The sequence below is a fragment of the Stegostoma tigrinum genome, chromosome 17 (assembly GCF_030684315.1).
Source record: "Stegostoma tigrinum isolate sSteTig4 chromosome 17, sSteTig4.hap1, whole genome shotgun sequence".
Taxonomy (NCBI): Eukaryota; Metazoa; Chordata; class Chondrichthyes; order Orectolobiformes; family Stegostomatidae; genus Stegostoma; species Stegostoma tigrinum.
The window spans coordinates 34,308,443-34,331,805 of record NC_081370.1 but is presented as its reverse complement, the minus strand read 5'-3'; the positions used below and the strand labels follow the sequence as shown (position 1 = coordinate 34,331,805).

The window sequence follows — 23,363 nt, the reverse complement described above, 5'->3', positions numbered from 1 at the left end:
CAAGAAATTGCTAAGCTCTCAAAAGAATGCACTATCTGCCCATAAAAGGTACCACAGCACTTCTAGCTATAAGTCCTCACAGGCAACCTCACAGAGAAAACATTTCTGACAGATAGATCAGCAGAAGAGAGGCATGTAAACTTTGAAAGACAAAGATTTAATTTATTTTCTTATGACTTAGGTTTATATAAGTGGGATTTGTGTTTATTTGAACAGCACACCAGTAGAATTTAGTTCAGTTTGGGATTAGCTCGCAGTTAAGGGGGAATTGTTTGGCTTCTTCATAATTCTGTTAACTTGTTCACTGTCAGAATTAAATAAATAAACTGTTACTTATTACTTGTAAAGTGAATATCAGGGATTTTCTTTCATTTAACCTCTCTACTGCGTAACACTACTTTGCAGACTATCTACATTCTGTCTGCAAAAAAAAAAACGACACCCTGTGGTTCCAGTTGCTTGCCACTTCCTCACAACGCCCTGCTCCTGGCCATTGTCCTTATCTCAGGCCTGCTGTGGTACTCCAGTGGAGCTCAGTGCAAGTTGGAAGAAGAGTACTACGTTTACTACATGGGAACACTGCAACTTTTTCAACTCAATGTCAAGCTCAATAATTTTAGGGCTTGAGGCTCCTTATCCCAGGCCCTTACACCAACCTCCACACACCAGGCTATTTTATCACACGGTCTGCTTTAATATACAACTCTTGGTTAGTCAGTAATGGTCCCCGTCAGCAGCTAGTCTTCCTCCCAGTCTGATTGTTATCCAGTCCTTTCTCTTTCCAAGATAACAAAGTGTGGAGCTGGATGAACACAGCAGGCCAAGCAGCATCTCAGGAGCACAAAAGCTGACGTTTCAGGCCTAGACCCTTCATCAGAGAGGCACAGCTCCAGCTCCACACTTTGTTCTCTTGGATTCTCCAGCATCTGCAGTTCCTATTATCACTTTGTCTTTCCAACTATCTTCTCTGTTTCTGGGCTCTGTCTCTACCTTCCGTTTGCTCCTTACACCCTTTCCGCATCTGAGATTCTGCATAAAAAACAAATCTTTCCTTGTTACCATTTGTCCCGAGAACGGCTCATTGGACCCGAAACATGAATGCTGATTTCTCTTGACAAATGCTGCTTGACCTTTTCTGTTCTTCCATTAATTTCTGTTTTTGCTTGTGATTTCCAGCATCTGTAATTATTTCAGTTTTTATTCTGACCATGAGCTCTATTCTCTGTTCTGTCTCCTCAGCTTCGCACCCAGCAATTTCCCATCTTCACGTCACTCACCACCACCTCCCACCCCCGTAAATGTGTCTGATTTACTTCCAGCAGATCTTATCCATGTTCACCTATTAATGTCGATGCTGGATCTATTCTGTGACATTTGTGACCTTGGATCTTGCCCTATATTCCTCTGCTGGCTTTCTCTTCTGTTCCACTTGCTCCACTTGTTACTTTTTCGATATGATTAGAAATAATTTGAATTTAAAGTGCTCCCAGCAGATTGTCCTTCCCTCTGAGTTATAAATCAAATCCTGTTATTGTGCTCCTTTTCTGCATCTCTGAATTATATTACACAATATATTTTAACTTTCCTGAGATTATTACCTTTTTGACTATTTCCAACTTCAGCTTCCTGCTGATTTTCATTTTGCAAGTGTTCTTGGTTGAGATGATCATTGACTTGCTCTCCCTGATCTGTCTGGCTTTCTTCACCTGTGTAGACATTTCAGAATTTCTACATTAATGCAAAGCAAATAACACTGTAAACAATATCAACCTTGCTATGGAGGAGGAAGAACAACAATAGTGCTGTTGGTCATGTTCACAGTGCTATTGGACCAATGCTATTGTAAGAAAATTGATACGTCATCCAAGGTGTATAAAGAGAGAGTTTTTGAAAATCAGTGTGAGAGCAAACCACCATCTGAGAAATTTGCATCTAGCTGTCACAAGAAATTGCTAAGCTCTCAAAAGAATGCACTATCTGCCCATAAAAGGTACCACAGCACTTCTAGCTATAAGTCCTCACAGGCAACCTCACAGAGAAAACATTCCTGACAGATAGATCAGCAGAAGAGAGGCATGTAAACTTTGAGAGACAAAGATTTAATTTATTTTCTTATGACTTAGGTTTATATACGTGGGATTTGTGTTTATTTGAACAGCACACCAGTAGAATTTAGTTCAGTTTGGGATTAGCTCGCAGTTAAGGGGGAATTGTTTGTCTTCGTCATAATTCTGTTAACTTGTTCACTGTCAGAATTAAATAAATAAACTGTTACTTATTACTTGTAAAGTGAATATCAGGGATTTTGTTTCATTTAACCTCTCTACTGCGTAACACTACTTTGCAGACTATCTACATTCTGTCTGCAAAAAAAAACGACACCCTGTGGTTCCAGTTGCTTGCCACTTGCTCACAACGCCCTGCTCCTGGCCATTGTCCTTATCTCAGGCCTGCTGTGGTACTCCAGTGGAGCTCAGTGCAAGTTGGAAGAAGAGTACTACGTTTACTACATGGGAACACTGCAACTTTTTCAACTCAATGTCAAGCTCAATAATTTTAGGGCTTGAGGCTCCTTATCCCAGGCCCTTACACCAACCTCCACACACCAGGCTATTTTATCACACGGTCTGCTTTAATATACAACTCTTGGTTAGTCAGTAATGGTCCCCGTCAGCAGCTAGTCTTCCTCCCAGTCTGATTGTTATCCAGTCCTTTCTCTTTCCAAGATAACAAAGTGTGGAGCTGGATGAACACAGCAGGCCAAGCAGCATCTCAGGAGCACAAAAGCTGATGTTTCAGGCCTAGACCCTTCATCAGAGAGGCACAGCTCCAGCTCCACACTTTGTTCTCTTGGATTCTCCAGCATCTGCAGTTCCTATTATCACTTTGTCTTTCCAACTATCTTCTCTGTTTCTGGGCTCTGTCTCTACCTTCCGTTTGCTCCTTACACCCTTTCCGCATCCGAGATTCTGCATAAAAAACAAATCTTTCCTTGTTACCATTTGTCCCGAGAACGGCTCATTGGACCCGAAACATGAATGCTGATTTCTCTTGACAAATGCTGCTTGACCTTTTGTGTTCTTCCATTAATTTCTGTTTTTGCTTGTGATTTCCAGCATCCGGAATTCTTGCAGTTTTATTCTGACCATGAACTCTATTCTCTGTTCTGTCTCCTCAGCTTTGCACCCAGCAATTTCCCATCTTCACGTCACTCACCGCCACCTCCCACACCCGTAAATGTGTCTGATTTACTTCCAGCAGAACTATTCCATGTTCAACTCTTAATGTCGACGCTGGATCTATTCTGTGACATTTGTGACCTTGCATCTTGCGCTATCTTCCTCTGCTGGCTTTCTCTTCCGTTCCACTTGCTCCACTTGAGACTTTTTCAATATGATTCGAAACAATTTGAATTTAAAGTGCTCCTCGCAGATTGTCCTTCCCTTTGAGTTTTCAATCGAATCATGTTATTGTGCACCTTTTCTGCATCTCTGAATTGTATTCTACAAAATATTTTAACTTTCCTGAAATTGTTACCTTTTTGACTCATTCCAACTTCAGCTACCTGCTTGTTTTCATTTTGCAAGTGGTCTTGGTTGAGATGACCAATGATTTGCTTTGCCTGCTCCGTCTGGCTTTCTTCACCTGAGAAGATTTCTAAAAATTTCCACATTAATGCAAAGCCAATAACAAAATCAACAACATAAAGCTGAGTATGGAGAAGAAGGAACAATAACGGTGCTGTGAACTAATGTTCACGGATAGCACGTGCTCAGTCGGCTGAAATACAACTTTACCCAATTGTCACCAATCCGCTGACAGGCTGGAAAGTGTCAGTGCTGGAAGTGGGAGGGGAATTAGATTGGCAGCATTTACCCCACGAGGCATGCTGGGAATGAAAGTTGGGAGAGCCTTGGAATCAGCATTGGAAATACAAAGTGAAAATACCATTGCGTTTCAGGTTGCAATCCTCGCAGATATTCATGGAACCTTGAAGATCTTGACCATCTTAAATACCATGCACAACTAGATTTGAGAGTCTTTTTCTGTATACGTTTGAATCTAATGTATCTCCACCAGACTGTCTTTCCTTTTAGGTTATAAAAGAGTTATGTTACTGAACTCCTTTTCTGTATCCCCCAATTATATGGAACAAATTATTTTTAATTGTTAACTTCTTGATCAATTCCAACTCCAGCTTCCTGGTTATTTTCATCTTGCAACTGATCTTGTTTTTGGTGATCAGTGCCTGGCATATTTGCATCCATATGGTGTTCTTTACCTTTACAGATTAGAGATTCTATTTGAATGCTGAGCAAATTACGCTGCAAACAATATCAGCCTCAGTATGGAGTAAAAAGAATTGGAATTGTGCCGTTGGCTAATGTTTACAGATAACACATAGACAACAGGCCAAAATACAACTTTGTCAATCAATTGCAATAATGTACATTTACACACAACTTTAAAGAGATAAAATGAACCACATTGCGTACAAGGGGAAATGGTAATCATCATTTGAGACCAAGTAGCATGTGACGTTAGTAAGGCAGACCGATATGAAATTTGAACGTACAGATGACCCAAGGATGAAGGAGCAGGGTTCTTTATGTGATTGGTATCAAGCTATTACAGACATGAGAAGAAATTGAGGGTATACAAGAAACTATTGGCAGCATTCTCCATCAAAGAAGCCTGGGGGTTAATTCTGGGCTGAGGAATTCCTTTGTCTGTCTGCTGATGTTTTTACACCTTATTTTTCCCAGAGAGATTCCATTTAACTGCTCCAGGTGATGTCCCTCACTGGCATGGCCTGCTGGTGGAGGATGCCCCAACAAACTACTGAGCTCCCTTGCTCAGCGCTCTCCAACACAATCATCACCTGCTGCTTCGGGGACCATCACATTAAGTTGTGATAAATGAGGCCACTAAGTAACATGTTCAGAATGAGAGTTGCAGGTAAAGAGGAACATGTAGAAAATTTAGGCTTCGACAGCTCAAGGTGCAACCATCAGTGACAGAGCAATTTGATAGGTTTTTGTAAGATTCCAAGATTGGTGGAGGGTGGGGTAACAGTTAATACTGTAGCGAGGAGTGACACTATGGAAGCATTTAGAACCATCTTTTTGAAGGAAGATTTTAAAATTACCAGGCTCGGGGCCAAATGTAAGCCCTGGGGTAATGGGCAAACAGATATTGGTGAGAGTTACAATAGGTTCAGATTTTGAATGAGCTTACATTGCAAAAGCGTGAAAGATTGGATGCTGGATAAACGTGCACAAGAATAGCCAACCCTGTATGTGACAAAAGCATGGATGATTTATGGATTTCTCCAGCTTTCGGTGTCCGTGTTTCAGGATTACCTTGGCTTTGTTTTGTCCGAATTTTATCGTGTCTGGTTTGTTACATGCTGTGCATGCAGACAGTGTGGAGGATGCAAGGAGGCTGCAGAAGGACTTGGACAGGCCGGGGTAGTGGGCGAAGCAGTGGCAGATTGAACACAATGCGGAAAAGTGTGAGGTTATGCACTTTGGTAGTAAGAATAAAGGTATAAATTATTGCCTAAATGGAGAAAGGCTTCAGAAATCTGAAGCACAAAGGCAGTTGTCTTGAGATAAATCGGCAAGTGGAGCTGGTGATTTGGAAGGCAAATATAATGTTAGAAATCATTTCCAAAGGGTTAGAATACAACAGCAAGGATGTACTGCTGAGGTGAAATAGAGCCCTGGTCAGACTGGTTTGGGAATATTCAGAGCAGGTTGGGTCCATGCATCAAAGCAAGGATGTACTAACATTGGAGGAGGCCCACTGGTGGTTTGTAACAATGATTCTGGGGATGAAAAGCATGTCACATGAAGAGTGGTTCACAGCTTGGGGTCTGTACTCAATGAGGTTTAGAAGAATGAGAGGAAATGTGATTGAAGCTTATAGAATTCTGAGAGGTGTGGACAGAGTGGATATGGAAAAGATCTTTCCAGAGTAGGGGAGATGACAGCCAGAAGGCACAGCCTCAGAATGAAGGGAAAAAACCCTTCAGAAATGAGATGAGGAGGAATTTCTTTAACCTGAGGGTGGTTAATTTGTGGCATGTTTATTGCTGCAGAGGCCTGTGGAAGCCAAATCATTCTTTGGATTTAAGACAGAAACACATAGATTCTTCATTGATCAAAGGTTGCGGAGAAATGGCAAAATAATGACGTTGAGAAACACATCAGCCAAGATCAAACGGCAGAGCAGACTTGATGGTCTGAATTGCCTACAAGTGCTCATACATCTTACAGTCTTATAAGAAAACGATGCAAAAGATGTACTAAATCTAATTGCTTGAAATGAAACGGGGGATCTATGGCAGTAATGGGACAACAAAAGGAATCTTCAGAAATGTGTAGTAAAACTGTATCGGAGTAAAGATAGAGAGCGTTCCCTCAGAACCTAGCAGAAATGGAGAGAGGATTCCATACAGTAAAGATAATTCATCCTCAATGAAGACTACTGATGTTTCTGAGCATGTCAATTCATCAAGTGGAATATCGACTTATGGTCTTCTCCAATATCGCACTATGAGCTAAGAATCAGTCTTATCCTTATCCATAACTATCTGAAAAATATTATGGAATTATGATCACTGTTCCCAAAATGTTCTCCCACTAAAACTTCGAACACCAGGCCAGAATCAATCTCCAAAACAAGATCTAGTGCAGCTCCTTCCCTCGTTGGACTATTTAGATCTTGTTTCTCAAGAAACCCTCATGGATGCACCTAACAAATTCTGCCCCATCTCAGCCCTCATTAGAGGGCTCCATTCTGAAGAAGGGTCACAGGACCTGAATTGTTATCTCTGATTTCTCTGCATAGACGCTGTCACATCTGCTGAGATTTTTCAGTTATTTACATTTTTGTTCGAGAGGATTCCAAAGATCTGCACTACTGGAGAACTTGTTTTATTCTTGCTCTCCAATCTCCCTGCTTTCCCAATCACTTCCTGCACTTGCAAAACGGCTGCAAAAAGTGCTTTCAGTTCAATGACATAGTTCTGAGTAAAAAAGCAAATGATCTCTGACCTAAATCCCACATCTATGGTTCCACACCTCAAACTGGTGCACGGTTCATTGTATCTAATCACAGTACGTATGGGAAATAACATTTTCAGATAAGCTTATGCTGGCAACAAGAATATATAGCAGCACATTTTTACCATCATGTGTACAATTATTTCTGGATGGACAAAATTACCTGCTGTGACTTTTAGTTCTATTTGTTTAGTGAGGACTTTGCCAATGGAATCCTGTTCAACTTTGATCGTTACCACAGCACCATCATCCTTGGATACATTGGGATGCATTGTAATTGTGCAGGGAATGAAGAACGTCCCGTCAGAACTGCGGTGTAATTCTGGCTCTTCTGCACAGAAGGAATCATCTTTCTCACATGAGCCTGATAGACTTTTGAGGGGAGAAGTTACTCTCCTTGGTCCTGACTGTGGCGCTTCAGATTGCCAGTGAAATAATTTCTTTTCATCCTTTTCGTGCTTCCTTTTGATCGATGTAACAATAGTCACCACTCCTGGGCTGACTACAGCAACTTTCCAATTCAGACGGCTTTCCACACCATCTCTGATTTCAAACGGTGTCTTGATATCACTAATTATATGCAGAACTATGATATAAAAATAAAACATAAATGTGATATAAACATTTGTCCAAGCTCTCTGCTTTGCTTTCTTGTTTAGACACAAATTATGAACTGAACGCACCATTTATTGTATAATTTGAACAAGATTGTTTGATTCTCAGTTTGTACAATTTAATGTTATGCCTAAATCTACTGAACTTCCACTGGTAAGCTGAGCAACCACTGTTCTGGGCACTTTGAGTGAATACTTTAACACGACCCACTTGTGGGAAGTTTAGAAGCAAAGGCACTTTGTCCTGGAAGGTTTAGTGAACTGCAAGTTCATTGAATGTCAACCCCATGGAAATCACTGTGTAGATACGCACCAAGTGCCGTGTTTTAATGGGCAGGATATTCTGAGCATTAGCAAGTACAATAAGTCTGGCTCCTTTGCTTTTATATAAGAAAGAAGCTCCACATTTCTGAGGTGTGATTCCACTCGAAGCCCCTCAAAATGTAGAGCCATATTTCCATGCTGGCAGTTCTCCTCAAAACAGGACTGTCACAGGAAGGCATATCATGTCCCCTTTTCTCATTGGTCAGCTGCATACTCTGAAATGTCAAGGTCCTGACAGCCACTTTGATCATTGCTGTGAACCGTAAGAACATAAGGTGTGCTATTACAGTTTTATAATGGGAGACCCTGATGCTCGCCAGCATATTAATCATAATGAGGCCAGATGACAGTCAAAATGAGCGAAGAATTAAAATCAATCCAAACATTAATTCCTCATTGAGAAATCATTGCTCTTCCACAGATGTGAACAACAGATTCCTGCTGAAGAGGAACAGGTAAGTGAGCAGAGTTTGACTCACTGAACTGCTATTTAACTTGATTGCTTACTATTATTGCTGTTGTGTCCATTCAGAATTGCATCATCTATCATCTGCAAAGTGATGGAGGTAATGACCAATACTCTACCGCTCAATAACTAGCTCATTGATATTCTGTTTTTGCTAAGGCCATTCAGCTTCTGACCTCAATACGACCTTCATCAAGCATGGAGAAAGCAAGTCAACTCAAGAGGTAATGTGAGAGAGACTGTGTTGACAACATGGCAGCATTTAACCAAGGCTGGTATGAAGGACCCCTACCAAGTATGGACTCATGGTGAATTGGAGAGCAAACCTCCACTGGTTGGAGTCATACCCAGCACAAAGGAGACTAGGTGCTTCTTGGAGGTGAATCATTTCAGCTTTAGGACATCACTGCAGGCTGTTGTCAAGGTAGTGTCCTACATGTGACCACCTTCAGTTGCCTCACCAATGACCTGGCCCCATAATAAAGTCAGAAGTGAGAACGTTTGTTGATGTTTGCTCAATGTTCTGTTCCATTCAGGACTCTGTGATACTGAAGCAGACTACGCCTGTACATAGCAGCAAGATTGGCACCTCACAAATATCAACTTCCACCTCCAATAACGGGCGATGTAACCTTCTTATCTCGACATCTAATGACATCAGCTGAATCCTCCACTGTCAAAATTGTCAGGCTAACCTGTGGCCAGAAATTGGACTGAACCAAGACTTAGTCACAGGCTGAGAATCGGATTATCTGAAATAGATTAATTCCTCTCCTGACTCCCCAGAGCTGGTTCACCATTATCAAGGCAGAGGTCAGGAGTATGATAGGATAGTCTCCAATTTCCTGAATGAGTGTAATTCTAACAGCACTCAGGAACCATGACAACATCCAGGACAAAGCAGCCACTCAATCGTCGCCTTATCCATGAGCTTAACCTTAAACTCCCTCAACCAAGAGTGAAAGCAGGTTGCACCATGTACAAGATGTACTTCAAGAACTTCCCAAGGCTCCCGTGACAACACTTTGTCTCTTCCATCCTGTTCACCTTCATTGCTTTCCATTTCCCATCTGGTATCTAATCACGTAGTAACCAAAATTCACTTTCAAAGCCATGTCTCCTTGCCCAATGACTGTCTGCTATGTTTCTGGATTCCCTCTGCTCAATCTGCCTCTTGCCTTTCTGCTCATTTCTGATCTTGGTCTGCAGTGATGTTCACGTGAAGCCCAACGCAAGCCGAAGGAATAGCACCTCATTTTCGTTTTAAGCACTTTACAGCCTTTTGGATTCAACATTGAATGAAACAAGTTCAAACCATGAAGTCATTGGGTATTGGTGCTGCCTCCCTTTCTCTTCTGTAAATGGAAAGATTGCTCAATTTCTCTTTCAATTTCCACCCACTCTCACTTTTACCTCGTCCATCTCTGACTCGGCAGCTCCGTTTCCATTTCTGCGGATAAATTGGCCACCAATATCAAGTGGAAATGAGCAGAATGCCACAGTTACCTTGACTATAATCCTCACAGCGCGCTTCCTGGAAAGACACTATTCCATTTTCCCAGTTTTTCTGTCTCCACTGCACCTGTTCTGATGATTCCAACTTTGACAAGGAGGACTTCAAAATGTCCACCTTCTTTGTCAGCCAAGGAGTCCCCAGCAACATAACCAACAGGCCACACTGTCAGGATCTGATCCATCTCCCACATCTCAGTTCTCACTCCCGCTCTTCCCTCCTACAACAGTGATAGGCTTCCCCTTGTCCTCAACTACCATCCCAGCAGGATCTACACCCATAGGCTGCCACGTCCGCCACCTCGAGTAGGATGCCTCGACCCCGCGCATGTACCCCTCCCCTCCTCTATAAGTGTTCATCGAGGACCATTCCCTTCGAGACACCATGTCGACTTCTCCTTCATTGACAACACACACCCCAAACCCCGGCAGCAGCAGGAAGTGTAACACCTGTTCAATAATTATAGGATTTCAGGCACCTTATCCCATGCCCTTACACCAACCTCCACACACCAGGCCATTGTATCACATGGTCTGCTTTAATAAACAACTCTTCGTTCGCCACTAATAGTCCCCATCGGCAGCTAGTCTTTCTCCCAGGCTGATCGCTATCCAGTCCTTTGTCTTTCCAACTGTTCTTCTCTGTCTTTGGGATGTGACTCCACCTTTCGTTTGCTCCTTACACCCTTTCCCCATTCTATCTTCTGCAATAAAAAAAAACAACCCTTTCCTGGCTACCATTAGTTCCAAGGAAGGGTCACTGGATCAGAAACATGAATTCTGATTTCTCTTGACAGACACTGCTGGACCTGTTGAGTTCTTCCATTAATTTCTGTTTTTGCTTGTGATATCCAGCATCTGTAATTATTTCAGTTTTTATTTTGACTATGAACTCTATTCTCTGTTCTGTCTCCTCAGCTTCGCACCCACCCACTTTCCATCTCCATGTCACTCACCGCCACCTCCCACCCCCGTAAATGTGTCTAATTAACTTACAAAAGAACTTATCCATATTCTACTATTAACGGATATTCTGGAACTATTCTGTGACATTGGTAACCTTGGATCTTGCCCTTTAATCCACTCCTGGCTTTCTCTTCTGTTCCACTTGCTCCACTTGTTACTTTTCAATTTTATTTGAATCAATTTGAACTTCAAGTGCTTCACTCAGACTGTCCTTTACTCTACGTTATAAATTGAATCATGTTATTGTGCACCTTTTCTGCATCTCTGAATTATATTACACAAAATACTAAAACTTTCCTGACATTATTACCTTTTTGACTATTTCCAACTTCAGCTTCCTGCTGATTTTCATTTTGCAAGTGTTCTTGGTTGAGGTGATCAGTGACTTGCTCTCCCTGATCTGTCTGGCTTTCTTCACCTGTGTAGACATTTCAGAATTTCTACATTAATGCAAAGCAAATAACACTGTAAACAATATCAACCTTGCTATGGAGGAGAAAGAACAACAATAGTGCTGTTGGTCATGTTCACAGTGCTATTGGTCCAATGCTATTGTAAGAAAATTGATACGTCATCCAAGGTGTATAAAGAGAGAGTTTTTGAAAATCAGTGTGAGAGCAAACCACCATCTGAGAAATTTGCATCTAGCTGTCACAAGAAATTGCTAAGCTCTCAAAAGAATGCACTATCTGCCCATAAAAGGTACCACAGCACTTCTAGCTATAAGTCCTCACAGGCAACCTCACAGAGAAAACATTCCTGACAGATAGATCAGCAGAAGAGAGGCATGTAAACTTTGATCTCCTCTTCTGCGTCACACTACTTTGCAGACTATCTACATTCTGTCTGCTAAAAAAACGACACCCTGTGGTTCCAGTTGCTTGCCACTTCCTCACATCGCCCTGCTCCTGGCCATTTTCTCTATGTCAGGCTTGCTGTAGTACTCCAGTGGAGCTCAGTGCAGGCTGGAAGAAGAGTACTACGTTTACTACATGGGAACACTGCAACTTTTTCAACTCAATGTCAAGCTCAATAATTTTAGGGCTTGAGGCTCCTTATCCCAGGTCCTTACACCAACCTCCACACACCAGGCTATTTTATCACACGGTCTGCTTTAATATACAACTCTTGGTTAGTCACTAATAGTCCCCGTCAGCAGCTAGTCTTCCTCCCAGGCTGATGGTTATCCAGTCCTTTGTCTTTCCAACTATCTTCTCGGTTTTTGGGCTCTGTCTCTACCCTCAGTTTGCTCCTTACACCCTTTCCCCATCTGAGATACTGAATAAAAAACAAATCTTTCATGGTTACCACTTGTCCCGAGAACGGCTCATTGGGCCCGAAACATGAATGCTGATTTCTCTTGACAAATGCTGCTTGACCTGTTGTGTTCTTTCATTAATTTCTGTTTTTGCTTGTGAGTTCCAGCATCCGTAATTCTTTCAGCTTTATTCTGACCATGAACTCTTATTCTCTGTTCTGTCTCCTCAGCTTCGCACCCAGCAATTTCCCATCTTCACGTCACTCACCGCCACCTCCCACACCCGTAAATGTGTCTGATTTACTTCCAGCAGAACTATTCCATGTTCACCTATTAATGTCGACGCTGGATCTATTCTATGACATTTGTGACCTTGGATCTTGCCCTATATTCCTCTGCTGGCTTTCTCTTCTGTTCTACTTGCTCCACTTGAGACTTTTTCGAAATGATTCAAAACAATTTGAATTTAAAGTGCTCCTCGCAGATTGTCCTTCCCTCTGAGTTATAAATCGAATCATGTTATTTGCACCTTTTCTGCATCTCTGAATTGTATTCTACAAAATATTTTAACTTTCCTGAAACTGTTACCTTTTTGACTCATTCCAACTTCAGCTACCTGCTTGTTTTCATTTTGCAAGTGGTCTTGGTTGAGATGACCAATGATTTGCTTTGCCTGCTCCGTCTGGCTTTCTTCACCTGAGAAGATTTCTAAAAATTTCCACATTAATGCAAAGCCAATAACAAAATCAACAACATAAAGCTGAGTATGGAGAAGAAGGAACAATAACGGTGCTGTGAACTAATGTTCACGGATAGCACGTGCTCAGTCGGCTGAAATACAACTTTACCCAATTGTCACCAATCCGCTGACAGGCTGGAAAGTGTCAGTGCTGGAAGTGGGAGGGGAATTAGATTGGCAGCATTTACCCCACGAGGCATGCTGGGAATGAAAGTTGGGAGAGCCTTGGAATCAGCATTGGAAATACAAAGTGAAAATACCATTGCGTTTCAGGTTGCAATCCTCGCAGATATTCATGGAACCTTGAAGATCTTGACCATCTTAAATACCATGCACAACTAGATTTGAGAGTCTTTTTCTGTATACGTTTGAATCTAATGTATCTCCACCAGACTGTCTTTCCTTTTAGGTTATAAAAGAGTTATGTTACTGAACTCCTTTTCTGTATCCCCCAATTATATGGAACAAATTATTTTTAATTGTTAACTTCTTGATCAATTCCAACTTCAGCTTCCTGTTTATTTTCATCTTGCAACTGATCTTGTTTTTGGTGATCAGTGCCTGGCATATTTGCATCCATATGGTGTTCTTTACCTTTACAGATTAGAGATTCTATATGAATGCTGAGCAAATTACGCTGCAAACAATATCAGCCTCAGTATGGAGTAAAAAGAATTGGAATAGTGCTGTTGGCTAATGTTTACAGATAACACATAGACAACAGGCCAAAATACAACTTTGTCAATCAATTGCAATAATGTACATTTACACACAACTTTAAAGAGATAAAATGAGCCACATTGCGTACAAGGGGAAATGGTAATCATCATTTTAGACCAAGTAGCATGTGACGTTAGTAAGGCAGACCGATATGAAATTTGAACGTACAGATGACCCAAGGATGAAGGAGCAGGGTTCTTTATGTGATTGGTATCAAGCTATTACAGACATGAGAAGAAATTGAGGGTATACAAGAAACTTTTGGCAGCATTCTTCATCAAAGAAGCCTGGGGGTTAATTCTGGACTGAGGAATTCCTTTGTCGGTCTGCTGAACTTTTTACACCTTACTTTTCCCAGAGAGATTCCATTTAACTGCTCCAGGTGATGTCCCTCACTATCATGACCTACTGGTGGAGGATGCTCCCAACAAACTCCTTCTGCTCCCTTGATAATAAAATGTGAGGCTGCATGAACACAGCAGGCCAAGCAGCATCTCAGGTGCACAAAAGCTGACGTTTCGGGCCTAGACCCTTCCCTGAAGTACTCTCTGATGAAGGGTCTAGGCCCGAAACGTCAGCTTTTGTGCTCCTGAGATGCTGCTTGGCCTGCTGTGTTCATCCAGCCTCACATTTTATTATCTTGGAATTCTCCAGCATCTGCAGTTCCCATTATCTCCTTCTGCTCCCTTGTTCAGTGCTCTCCAACACCATTGTTACCTCCTGCCAGAGGATCCATCATACACAGGTTTGCTAAATAAGGCAGTTAGGAAGCATCTTAAGAGTGAGAGGTAGAGGCAGAGAGAAATATGTGGAAAATTTTGGACCTTAGGGCTGAGGAAGTTGAAGGCGCAACCATTAATGGGAGAGCAATTTGATAGGTTTTTCTAAGATTCCAAGATTGGAGGAGAGTAACGATCTTAAATGGACAGGAACAACATAGAACATAGAACATTACGCACAGTACAGGCCCTTCGGCCCTCGATGTTGTGCCAACCTGTCATACCGATCTCAAGCCCATCTAACCTACACTATTCCATGTACGTCCATATGCTTGTCCAGTGACGACTTAAATGCACCTAAAGTTGGCGAATCTACTACTGTTGCAGGCAAAATAACATAGGGAGGAGAGACACTCTGAAGAATTTGGAAACAAGATTTTGATACAAATTTTAACATTACCAGTGCAGGAGCCAATTACTGCAGATGCCGGAATCTGAAATGAAAACAAAAAAATCGGTGGAGATCACAGCACACCAGGCAGCATGCATGGAGTGAAAGCAAACTAACTTTTCGAGTCTAGGTAACTCTTGATCAGAAGTGGAGTGAAGTGTGGACAGGATAGAATTCATGCAAGCGTGCGAGGGGGTAGGTTTGGAGGTCTAGGGGAAACAGGATGTTGATGAATCAGAATAAGTGATCAGAATGTGAGAATGGCTGACCAAAGGTCTAAATAATTGCCAGATTGAAAATAACAGACAGTCCCACTGGGGTGTGATGGAAGGGAGAGATGATGACAGAGAATGTAACAAGCAAAATTAAATAAGAGGCAAGGAATACCTTCACAATTTGAAGGTGTTGACATCAATCTTGAGCCCAGAGGTTGTAAACTGTCTAGTGTGAAGATGACATGAAGTTCCTTCAGTTTGGTCGGTAATTTTCTGGAACACTGCAACATGCTGAGAACAGACAAGTGGGTATGCTAGCAGGACACTGTGTTAAAATGCCCTGCTTTGGCAATATTGGGCTCATGCTTGTATACAGACTGAAGGTGTTCTGCAAAGTGATCATGCAATCACACAGTCTGCGTTTGGCTTCTCCACTGTGGAGTGGGCCACATTGAGTGCAGCAAATACAATACACAAGATTGGAGGAGGTACAAGGGAAATACTACATCACCTGGAAAGTCTGTTTGAGCCTTTGGATAGTGAGCAGGGAGAAGATGAAGGGGCAGGTGTTGCACCTTCTGTGGTTACATGAGAAGATGCTGTGGGAAGGGATCGGTGTTCGTGGGCGATGAATGGGACCTGGGTGTCCCAGAGGGGATAATCCCTGCAAAGTGCAGACATGGTGAATGAGGGAATGTCTGAAATGCCTCCACACTTCACTTCAGCTCTGATGAAGCGTTATCTAGACTTGAAATGATAGGTTGCTTTCTTTCTGTGGATGCTGCTTGACCTGCTGTAATCTCCAGCATCTTTGTTTTGAGTTTAAAATTACCGGGCTTGTAGCCAAACATAAGCACTGGGGCATTGAGCAAACGGATACTGGTGAGAGTTAAGAACGGAGCAATTTTGCTGAGTTTACATTTCAAGGAGGTGTAAGATTGGAAGCTGGATAAAAATACACTAGAACAGTCAAACGTATCGATGACAAAAACATGGATGAGTGTTAGTTTTCTCCAGCATTCTATGTCTGTGTTTCAGGATTACCTTGGGTCTCTTTTGTCTAAATTATATCTGGTTTATTACGCACTGAGCATGAAATTGACAAATACCCGGGTCAACATGGGTTGGTCAAAACATGTTGGCTGAACCGTAAGTTTTTTTGGTTTATTGTCACTTTCAGTTTCAAGGTGGGGTTCTCGCTATGTGGCCAAGCCTGTCTTCTTGCTGCATCTTACCAAACTCATCTGTTAACTATCTAAATCACTCGTATGGTGACTATCTTGTTCAACAGGTACGAGGTACTTGCTCCCTGTACAGATAAGGTAAAGGAATGTCAGGAGGATGGCCAACCTGATGACTGCACCATGGTACAAGAGGCTATTCAAACAAGAGCAAGAAGTGGTAGTGGCAGTGTATTCTATAACAAGGGGTACAGATAACATCCGTTGTAGGCAAGATACAGTATCACACATGGTGTGTGGCCTGCTTGGTGCCAAAGTAAGAGACTACCCAAAGCATGATATTGAAAGGATACTGGAGTGAGACAGGGAGGATCCAGTTGTCAAGGGATATAACCTCTGGATCATTAGTTGAGCTACGTATAAAATGGTATAGAGATAAAATAATTATGGAAGTAAACGTATGGCTGAAAGAGCAAGACAGGAAACAGGGATTTCATTGCATGGGGCATGGGCCTCAGTATTGGGGTGGGAATGAACTGTACTGGTGGGATGGGCTGCATGTGAACCAGCCTAGGATCAATGTCTTATCCGGCATTATAGCACATGACAGTAGGGGGTGGTGTGTGTGTGTGTGTGTGTGTGTGTGTGTGTGTGTGTGTGTGTGTGTGTGTGTGTGTGTGTGTGTGTGTGTGTGTGTGTGTCACTTTCAAGTAACATGACAGAGAGTAAAGAAACAGTCAGGAATCCTACTTCATGAATGGTAGCTAATGGCAAAACAACAAGAAGTCTGTTGCTTAAACTGGAAGAATGAAATAATATACAGGTGAATTAAGTATCAGTACTGAGGGACAGGTGACAGTGCACCATCCAAATCAGAATTTATTACATGAATGGACAGCGGATAAGGAATAAATTAACCGAGCTGCAAGCACAGTTCAGAAATACAGATTCTGATGTAATGGAGAGAACTAAAACACGGCTGTACGATGGTGGGGAATAGGAACTAAATATACCAGGTCATAAGTTTTATACGACAGATGGGAAAATGGCAGAGATGTAGAGGACCCTTACAGATTAGAAGCAAAATTACTTCAAGTGGGGAGAGAGGAATATTGAGGGAGGAGCATTCAGTGGATATTGTACGGTGGAACTGAGAAAGAGTAAAGAATCTGAACCTTACAGATATTGTGTTCAGACCTTCTTCGGTAGCTCTGAAGTGCTAGATTGTATAAATGCTGAGATTAGTCACATGTGTAGCAAAGCACAGCAATTTTAATGGGGGATTGGGAAAGTCAGAAAAGGACCTGTCAGAATGGTGGTAAATTTCTGGAAATTGACTGGGATAGCTTCCTACAGCGACGTGCCCTGGATGGAATATTAGATTTAGTGACAAGTAATGAGCTGGCTGTAATTAGTACCGTAATTGTGTGTGAACATTTATTAAATAGTGAGCATAACATGATCAGGTTCAATGCAGTGTTTGAAAGTGAAAAGTATGAATCATGAATGTAAATTGGATTTAAGTTTTCAAAGTTATGAGGAAGTCTGACCTGCTTTTGAAAGTAATAGTTGTAATTCCATTTGGAAAAATGACAGCCTTTCCAAGAAATCATGAGACTCAACAATTAGACTTGTAAGCTAAATTCTTCTTCTTGCTGTCCTGAATTTTTATGAACTACAGCAAGACAGATGATCAGGGGCCACAAGCAGGTTGAGGCCACAAGAAAAGATCCATTCCAGCAGAACAGACTTCTTTTTTTTCTGCAAAATATGTTCATACCATCAGAGTGGGAAAGAAATTTTAAGCTACTTTTGCAGCTTCAAGTAGTGAAGTCAGTGCAAAGTCAGTTAACCTGTCCCTGTGTCTTGAAGAGGGATGGAGAGAATAACATCCACTGCATATGTATAAAGACACCAAAAGGTTAACAGAATACCGGCAGTGAGGATAAAGTGATCCGAATCAGGATAGCAGCCAGTCACTAGTCGAGTTCTGCAGTGTTAGTGTTGCGAACACAACTATTCATGTTATACATTAACAATCTAGATGAAAGAATTGAGGGCATTGTTGCTAAGTTTGCAGATGATACAAAGATAGGTGGAGGTGCAGGTAATTTTAAGGAGGCAGGGAGGCTGCAGAAGGACTTGGACAGGCTTGGATAATGAGCAAAGTGGTGGCAGATTGAACACAAAGGGTGAAGTTCATGTGCTTTGGTTCAAAGGATAGAGGCAGGATGTAATTTTCTAAATGGTGAAAAGCTTCAGAAAGCACGATGGGACTTGGGAGTCCTACTTCAGGATTATCTTGACATGAGTGTGCAAGTTGTGCTGTTAGTTTGAAAGGTAAATTTCATGCTGGCACTCATTTCAAGATGGCCAGAATACAAGAGCAGAGACGTACTGCTGACGCTGTATTAGACCCAGGTCAGACTGTATTTGTAATATTGTGAGAAGTTTAAGCCTCAGATCATGTGCTAATGTTGGACGGGGTCCAGAGAAATTGATTTGATTTGATTTTATTATTCTCACATGTATGTGGCGACAGTGAAAAGTTTTGGCTTTGTGTGCAGTGCGGGCAGACCGTACCGTACAAAGATCATAGGGCGATAGAGCAGAATGAGTAATACAAAGTTACAGCTGCAAAGAAGGTGCACAAAAGTAAGATCAACATTTGTCTTGAAATTTGAGAGGTCCATTCAGAAGTCTAACAACAGCAGGGAACCTGTTGGTATGTTTATTTAAGCTTTTGTATCTTCTGCCTGATGGAAGAGGTTCGACAAGTTTATAACCAACGGGCGAGGGGTCTTTGATGATGTTGGCAGCCTTTCTGAGTCAGCAAGAAGTGTAGATGGAGTCAATGGATGGAAGGCTCACTTGCATGATGGACTGGGCTGTGTTCACAACTCTTTGTAGTTTCCTACAGTCCTGTGTAGTTGCCGTAGCAGGCCGTGATACATTCAGATAGAAAGCTCTCTATGGTGCGTCTATAAAAATTGGTGAGAGTCCTTATGGATATATCAAATTTCCTTAGCCTCCTGAGGAAGAAGAGGCATTGTTGTGCCTTCTTGACCAGTGCATCGATGTGGGTGATCCAGGGTAGATTATTGGCAACTGTCACCCATAGGAACTTGATGCTCTTGACCATTTCCACTTCAGCTCCTTTCATGTAGATGCCCTCCTCCATCCTGCTTCCTTAAGCCAATGATCAGCTCTTTAGTTTTGCTGACAGTGAGGGAAAAGTTGTTCTCTCTGCATCTTGCCACCAAGCATTCTATCTCTTTCCTGTATTCTGACTTTGTCATTATTTGATATCTGGCCCACAATTCTGCCGTTGTCAGTAAACTTGTAGATAGAGTTCAGAGAAAGTAGATTTACAAGAATGATCTCAGGGATGAAGGGCTTGTCATGAGAAGTGGTTGAGGATTCTGGGTCTGTACTTGAAGTTCAAAAGAATGATGGGATCTGATTGAAATTTACAGAATATTGAGTGGCCTTGTCCTTATCCATAACCATATGAAAAATTGTGGTATTATATGATCACTGTTCCCAAAATGCTCTCCCACTGAAGCTTCAGTCACCTGGCCGGACTCACTCCCCAATGCAAGTTCTAGTACGGCTCCTTCCCTGGTTCCACATTCTGTTTCTCAAGAAGCCCTCACAGATGCATCTAACAAATTTTGCCATATCTCTGCATCTCTGCACCTCTGCACATGGATTTCTAGTTGCAGCAGCGGCGCAAGAGGGAGCTTGGACCAGGGGCCTGTCGGGAAGCCGGTGAGTCAGAGATTTTGAATCTTTAAAAAGCCTACCTCGAGCGTCGGAGCCTTCCATTTCTGGTTGCAGCAGCAGCAGCGCGAGCGGGAGCTTGGAACAGGGGCCTGTCAGGAATCCGGTGAGTCAGAGATTTTAAATCTTTAAAAAGCTTACCTTGATCAGCAGCACCTTGGAGCAGAGGTTTCTGGGAAGGGAGTGACCTTTTATTTCATCCCTCAGCTATAAGTGATCATTGTGTAAACCCGAGCCCTCGTAGGGCCTCCCACCCATCCACCTCCTCTAACCTTACACACGAGGGACAAATCAAGGTAAGCTTCTCTTGTTTTTTTACTTTCTGTTTAGGGATTAGCAGGGATGGCAGTGCGGGTGGAGGAATGTTCCTCCTGCATGATGTATGAGGTGAGGGACGCCATAAGTGTCCCATCCAAATACATCTGCAGGAAGTGCACCCAACTCTTGCTCCTCCGAGACCGCGTTAGGGAACTGGAGTGGGAGCTGAATGAACTTCGGATCATTCGGGAGGCAGAGTCAGTGATAGACAAGAGTTTCAGGGAAGTAGTTATTCCTAAGCGTGAAGAAAGCTGGGTAACTGTTAGAAGGAGGAAAAAGCAGGGATCCCCTGTGGTCGTTCCCCTGAAAAACAAGTATACCATTTTGGATACTGTTGGGGGGGGGGACTTACCAGGGGCATGCAGTAGGGTGAAGGTCTCTGGCACAGAGTCTGTCCCTCTTGCACAGAAGGGAAGGGGGGATAGGAAGAGAGTGATAGTCATTGGGGACTCAATAGTAAGAGGGACTGATAGAAGGTTTGCCGGGAACAAAAGAGACTCATGGTTGGTGTGTTGCCTCCCAGGTGCCAGGGTCCGTGATGTCTCAGATCGTGTCTTTGGGGTCCTGAAGGGAGAGGGTGACCAGCCCCAAGTCGTGGTCCACATAGACACCAATGACACAGGTAGAAAGAGGGATAGGGATGTCAGGCAGGAATTCAGGGAGCTAGGGTGGAAGCTGAGAGCTAGAACAAACAGAGTGGTTATCTCTGGTTTGTTACCCGTGCCACGTGATAGTGAGGCAAAGAACAGGGAGAGATTTCAGCTGAACGCATGGCTGCAGGGATGGTGCAGGAGGGAGGGCTTCAGGTACATGGACAATTGGGGCTCATTTTGGGGAAGGTGGGACCTCTACAAACAGGACGGTCTCCACTTGAACCAGAGGGGCACTAATATCCTGGGTGGGAAATTTGCTAGTGCTATTCGGGTGGATTTAAACTAGCTCAGAAGGGGGATGGGAAACTGAGATGTAGTCCTAGTACACAGGAGGATGAGTGTAGGGAGGACATGGTCAGGACCTCACTGTCACAGGAGTGTGCTGGCAGACAGCAAGCTGGATTGAAGTGTGTCTACTTTAATGCCAGGAGTATCCGGAATAAGGTAGGTGAGCTTACAGCTTGGATAGGTACCTTGGACTTCGATGTTGTGGCCATTTCGAAGACATGGATAGAGCAGGGTCAGGAATGGATGTTGCAGGTTCCAGGGTTTAGATCTTTCATTAAGGTCAGGGAAGGTGGTAAAAGAGGGGGAGGTGTGGCTTTGTTGGTCAAGGACAGTATAATGGTGGCTGAAAGAACTTTTGATGAGGACTCGTCTTCAGAGGTGGTATGGGCTGAGGTTGCCGAGGAAGGTTTGTCGACTAAGTCAGTATGGGTGGAAGTTAGGAACAGCAAGGGAGCAGTCACCTTACTGGGGGTTTTCTACAGACCCCCAAATAGCATTAGGGAGATCGAAGGACTCATAGGCTGGCAGATTGTTGGAAAGTGCAAACGTAGCAGGGTTGTTGATATGGGTGACTTCAACTTTCCCAATATAGATTGGAACCTCCTTAGTGCAGATGGTTTGGTTGGAGCCGTTTTTGTCAGGTGTGTTCAGGAGGGTTTCCTTACTCAGTATGTGGACAGGCCGATGAGGGGAGAGGCCATTTTGGATTTGGTGCTCGGCAATGAGCCAGGACAGGTGTCAGATCTCGTGGTGGGAGAACACTTTGGCGACAGTGACCACAACAGCCTCACATTTACCATAGCCATAGAAAGGGATAGGAGCAGTTACCAGGGAAAGATATTTAATTGGGGTAAAGGAAACTATGACGCTATCAGACAGGAGTTGGGAAGTACAGATTGGGAGCAATTGTTCCACAGAAAGGGTACGGCAGACATGTGGAGGCTGTTTAAGGAGCAGTTGTTGCGAGTGATATATAAATTTGTTCCTCTGAGACAGGTAAGAAGGGGTAAGATTAAGGAACCTTGGACGATGGGTACAGAGGTGCTTCTTGTCAAAAAGAAAAAGGCAGCGTACGTAAGGTGGAGGAAGCAAGGGTCAACCACAGCTTTCGAGGATTACAGGCTTTCTTGGAAGGAGCTCAAAAGTGGATTGAGGGCGGCCAGGAGGGGGCACAAAAAAAGGAAGGATTAGGGAGAACCCGAAGGCATTTGACTCACACGTGAGGAATAAGAGAATGATCAGGGAGAAGGTAGGGCTGATCAGGGATAGCGTAGGGAACTTGTGTGTGGAGTCTGAGCAGATAGGGGAAGCCCTAAATGAGTTTTTTGCTTCAGTTTTCACTAAGGAAAGGGACCTTGTTGTGAATGAGAACTTTGAGGAGCAGGAAAACAGGCTTGAACAGATAAAGACTGAGGAAGTTGATGTGCTGGAAATTTTGCAAACATTAAGATTGATAAGTCCCCAGGGCCAGACCAGATTTATCCTAGGTTGCTCCAGGAAGTGAGAAAGGAGGTTGCTAAGCCGCTGGTGAAGATCTTTGCTTCCTCACTCTCCACGGGAGTCATACCGGAAGATTCGAGGGAGAGAAATGTTGTTCCTCTTTTCAAGAAAGGGAATAGGGAAATCCCTGGAAAGTACAGACCAGTCAGTCTTACGTCTGTGGTCAGCAAGGTTTTGGAAAGAATTCTGAGGGATAGGATTTATGACTATTTGGAAAAGCATAGCGTGATTAAAGGGAGTCAGCATGGCTTTGTGAGGGGCAGGTCATGCCTTAAAAATCTTGTTGAGTTCTTTGAGGAAGTCATGAGACAGGTTGACAACGGTCGAGCAGTGGATGTGGTGTATATGGACTTCAGCAAAGCATTTGATAATGTTCCCCATGGTAGGGTCATTCATAAAGTCAGGAGGTATGGGATACAGGGTGATTTGGCTGTCTGGATTCAGAATTGCTTGGCTGACAGGAGGCAGAGAATGCTTGTAGATGGTAAGTATTCTGCCTGGAAGTCAGTGCTGAGTGGTGTCCCGCAGGGCTCTGTTCTTGGGCCTCTGCTCTTTGTAGTTTTTATAAATGACTTGGATGAGGAGG

General features: G+C 43.0%; 1 protein-coding gene across 2 annotated transcripts in view; it reads right to left on the bottom strand.

Annotated features, from left to right (window-relative positions):
* LOC125459499 (uncharacterized) overlaps nt 1-23,363 on the bottom strand; it is a 62,726-nt gene that overhangs the window by 14,522 nt on the left and 24,841 nt on the right. The window contains exons 7-9 of one of the 2 annotated variants that reach the window (XM_059652064.1): nt 11,263-11,370; nt 7,234-7,656; nt 1,599-1,706 (exon numbers count right to left, since the gene is read on the bottom strand). In XM_059652064.1, the coding sequence (XP_059508047.1) occupies nt 1,599-1,706; nt 7,234-7,656; nt 11,263-11,370 (639 nt within the window). The remainder of the gene's footprint in view (nt 1-1,598; nt 1,707-7,233; nt 7,657-11,262; nt 11,371-23,363) is intronic. The other variant, XM_059652065.1, reaches the window with a different exon arrangement.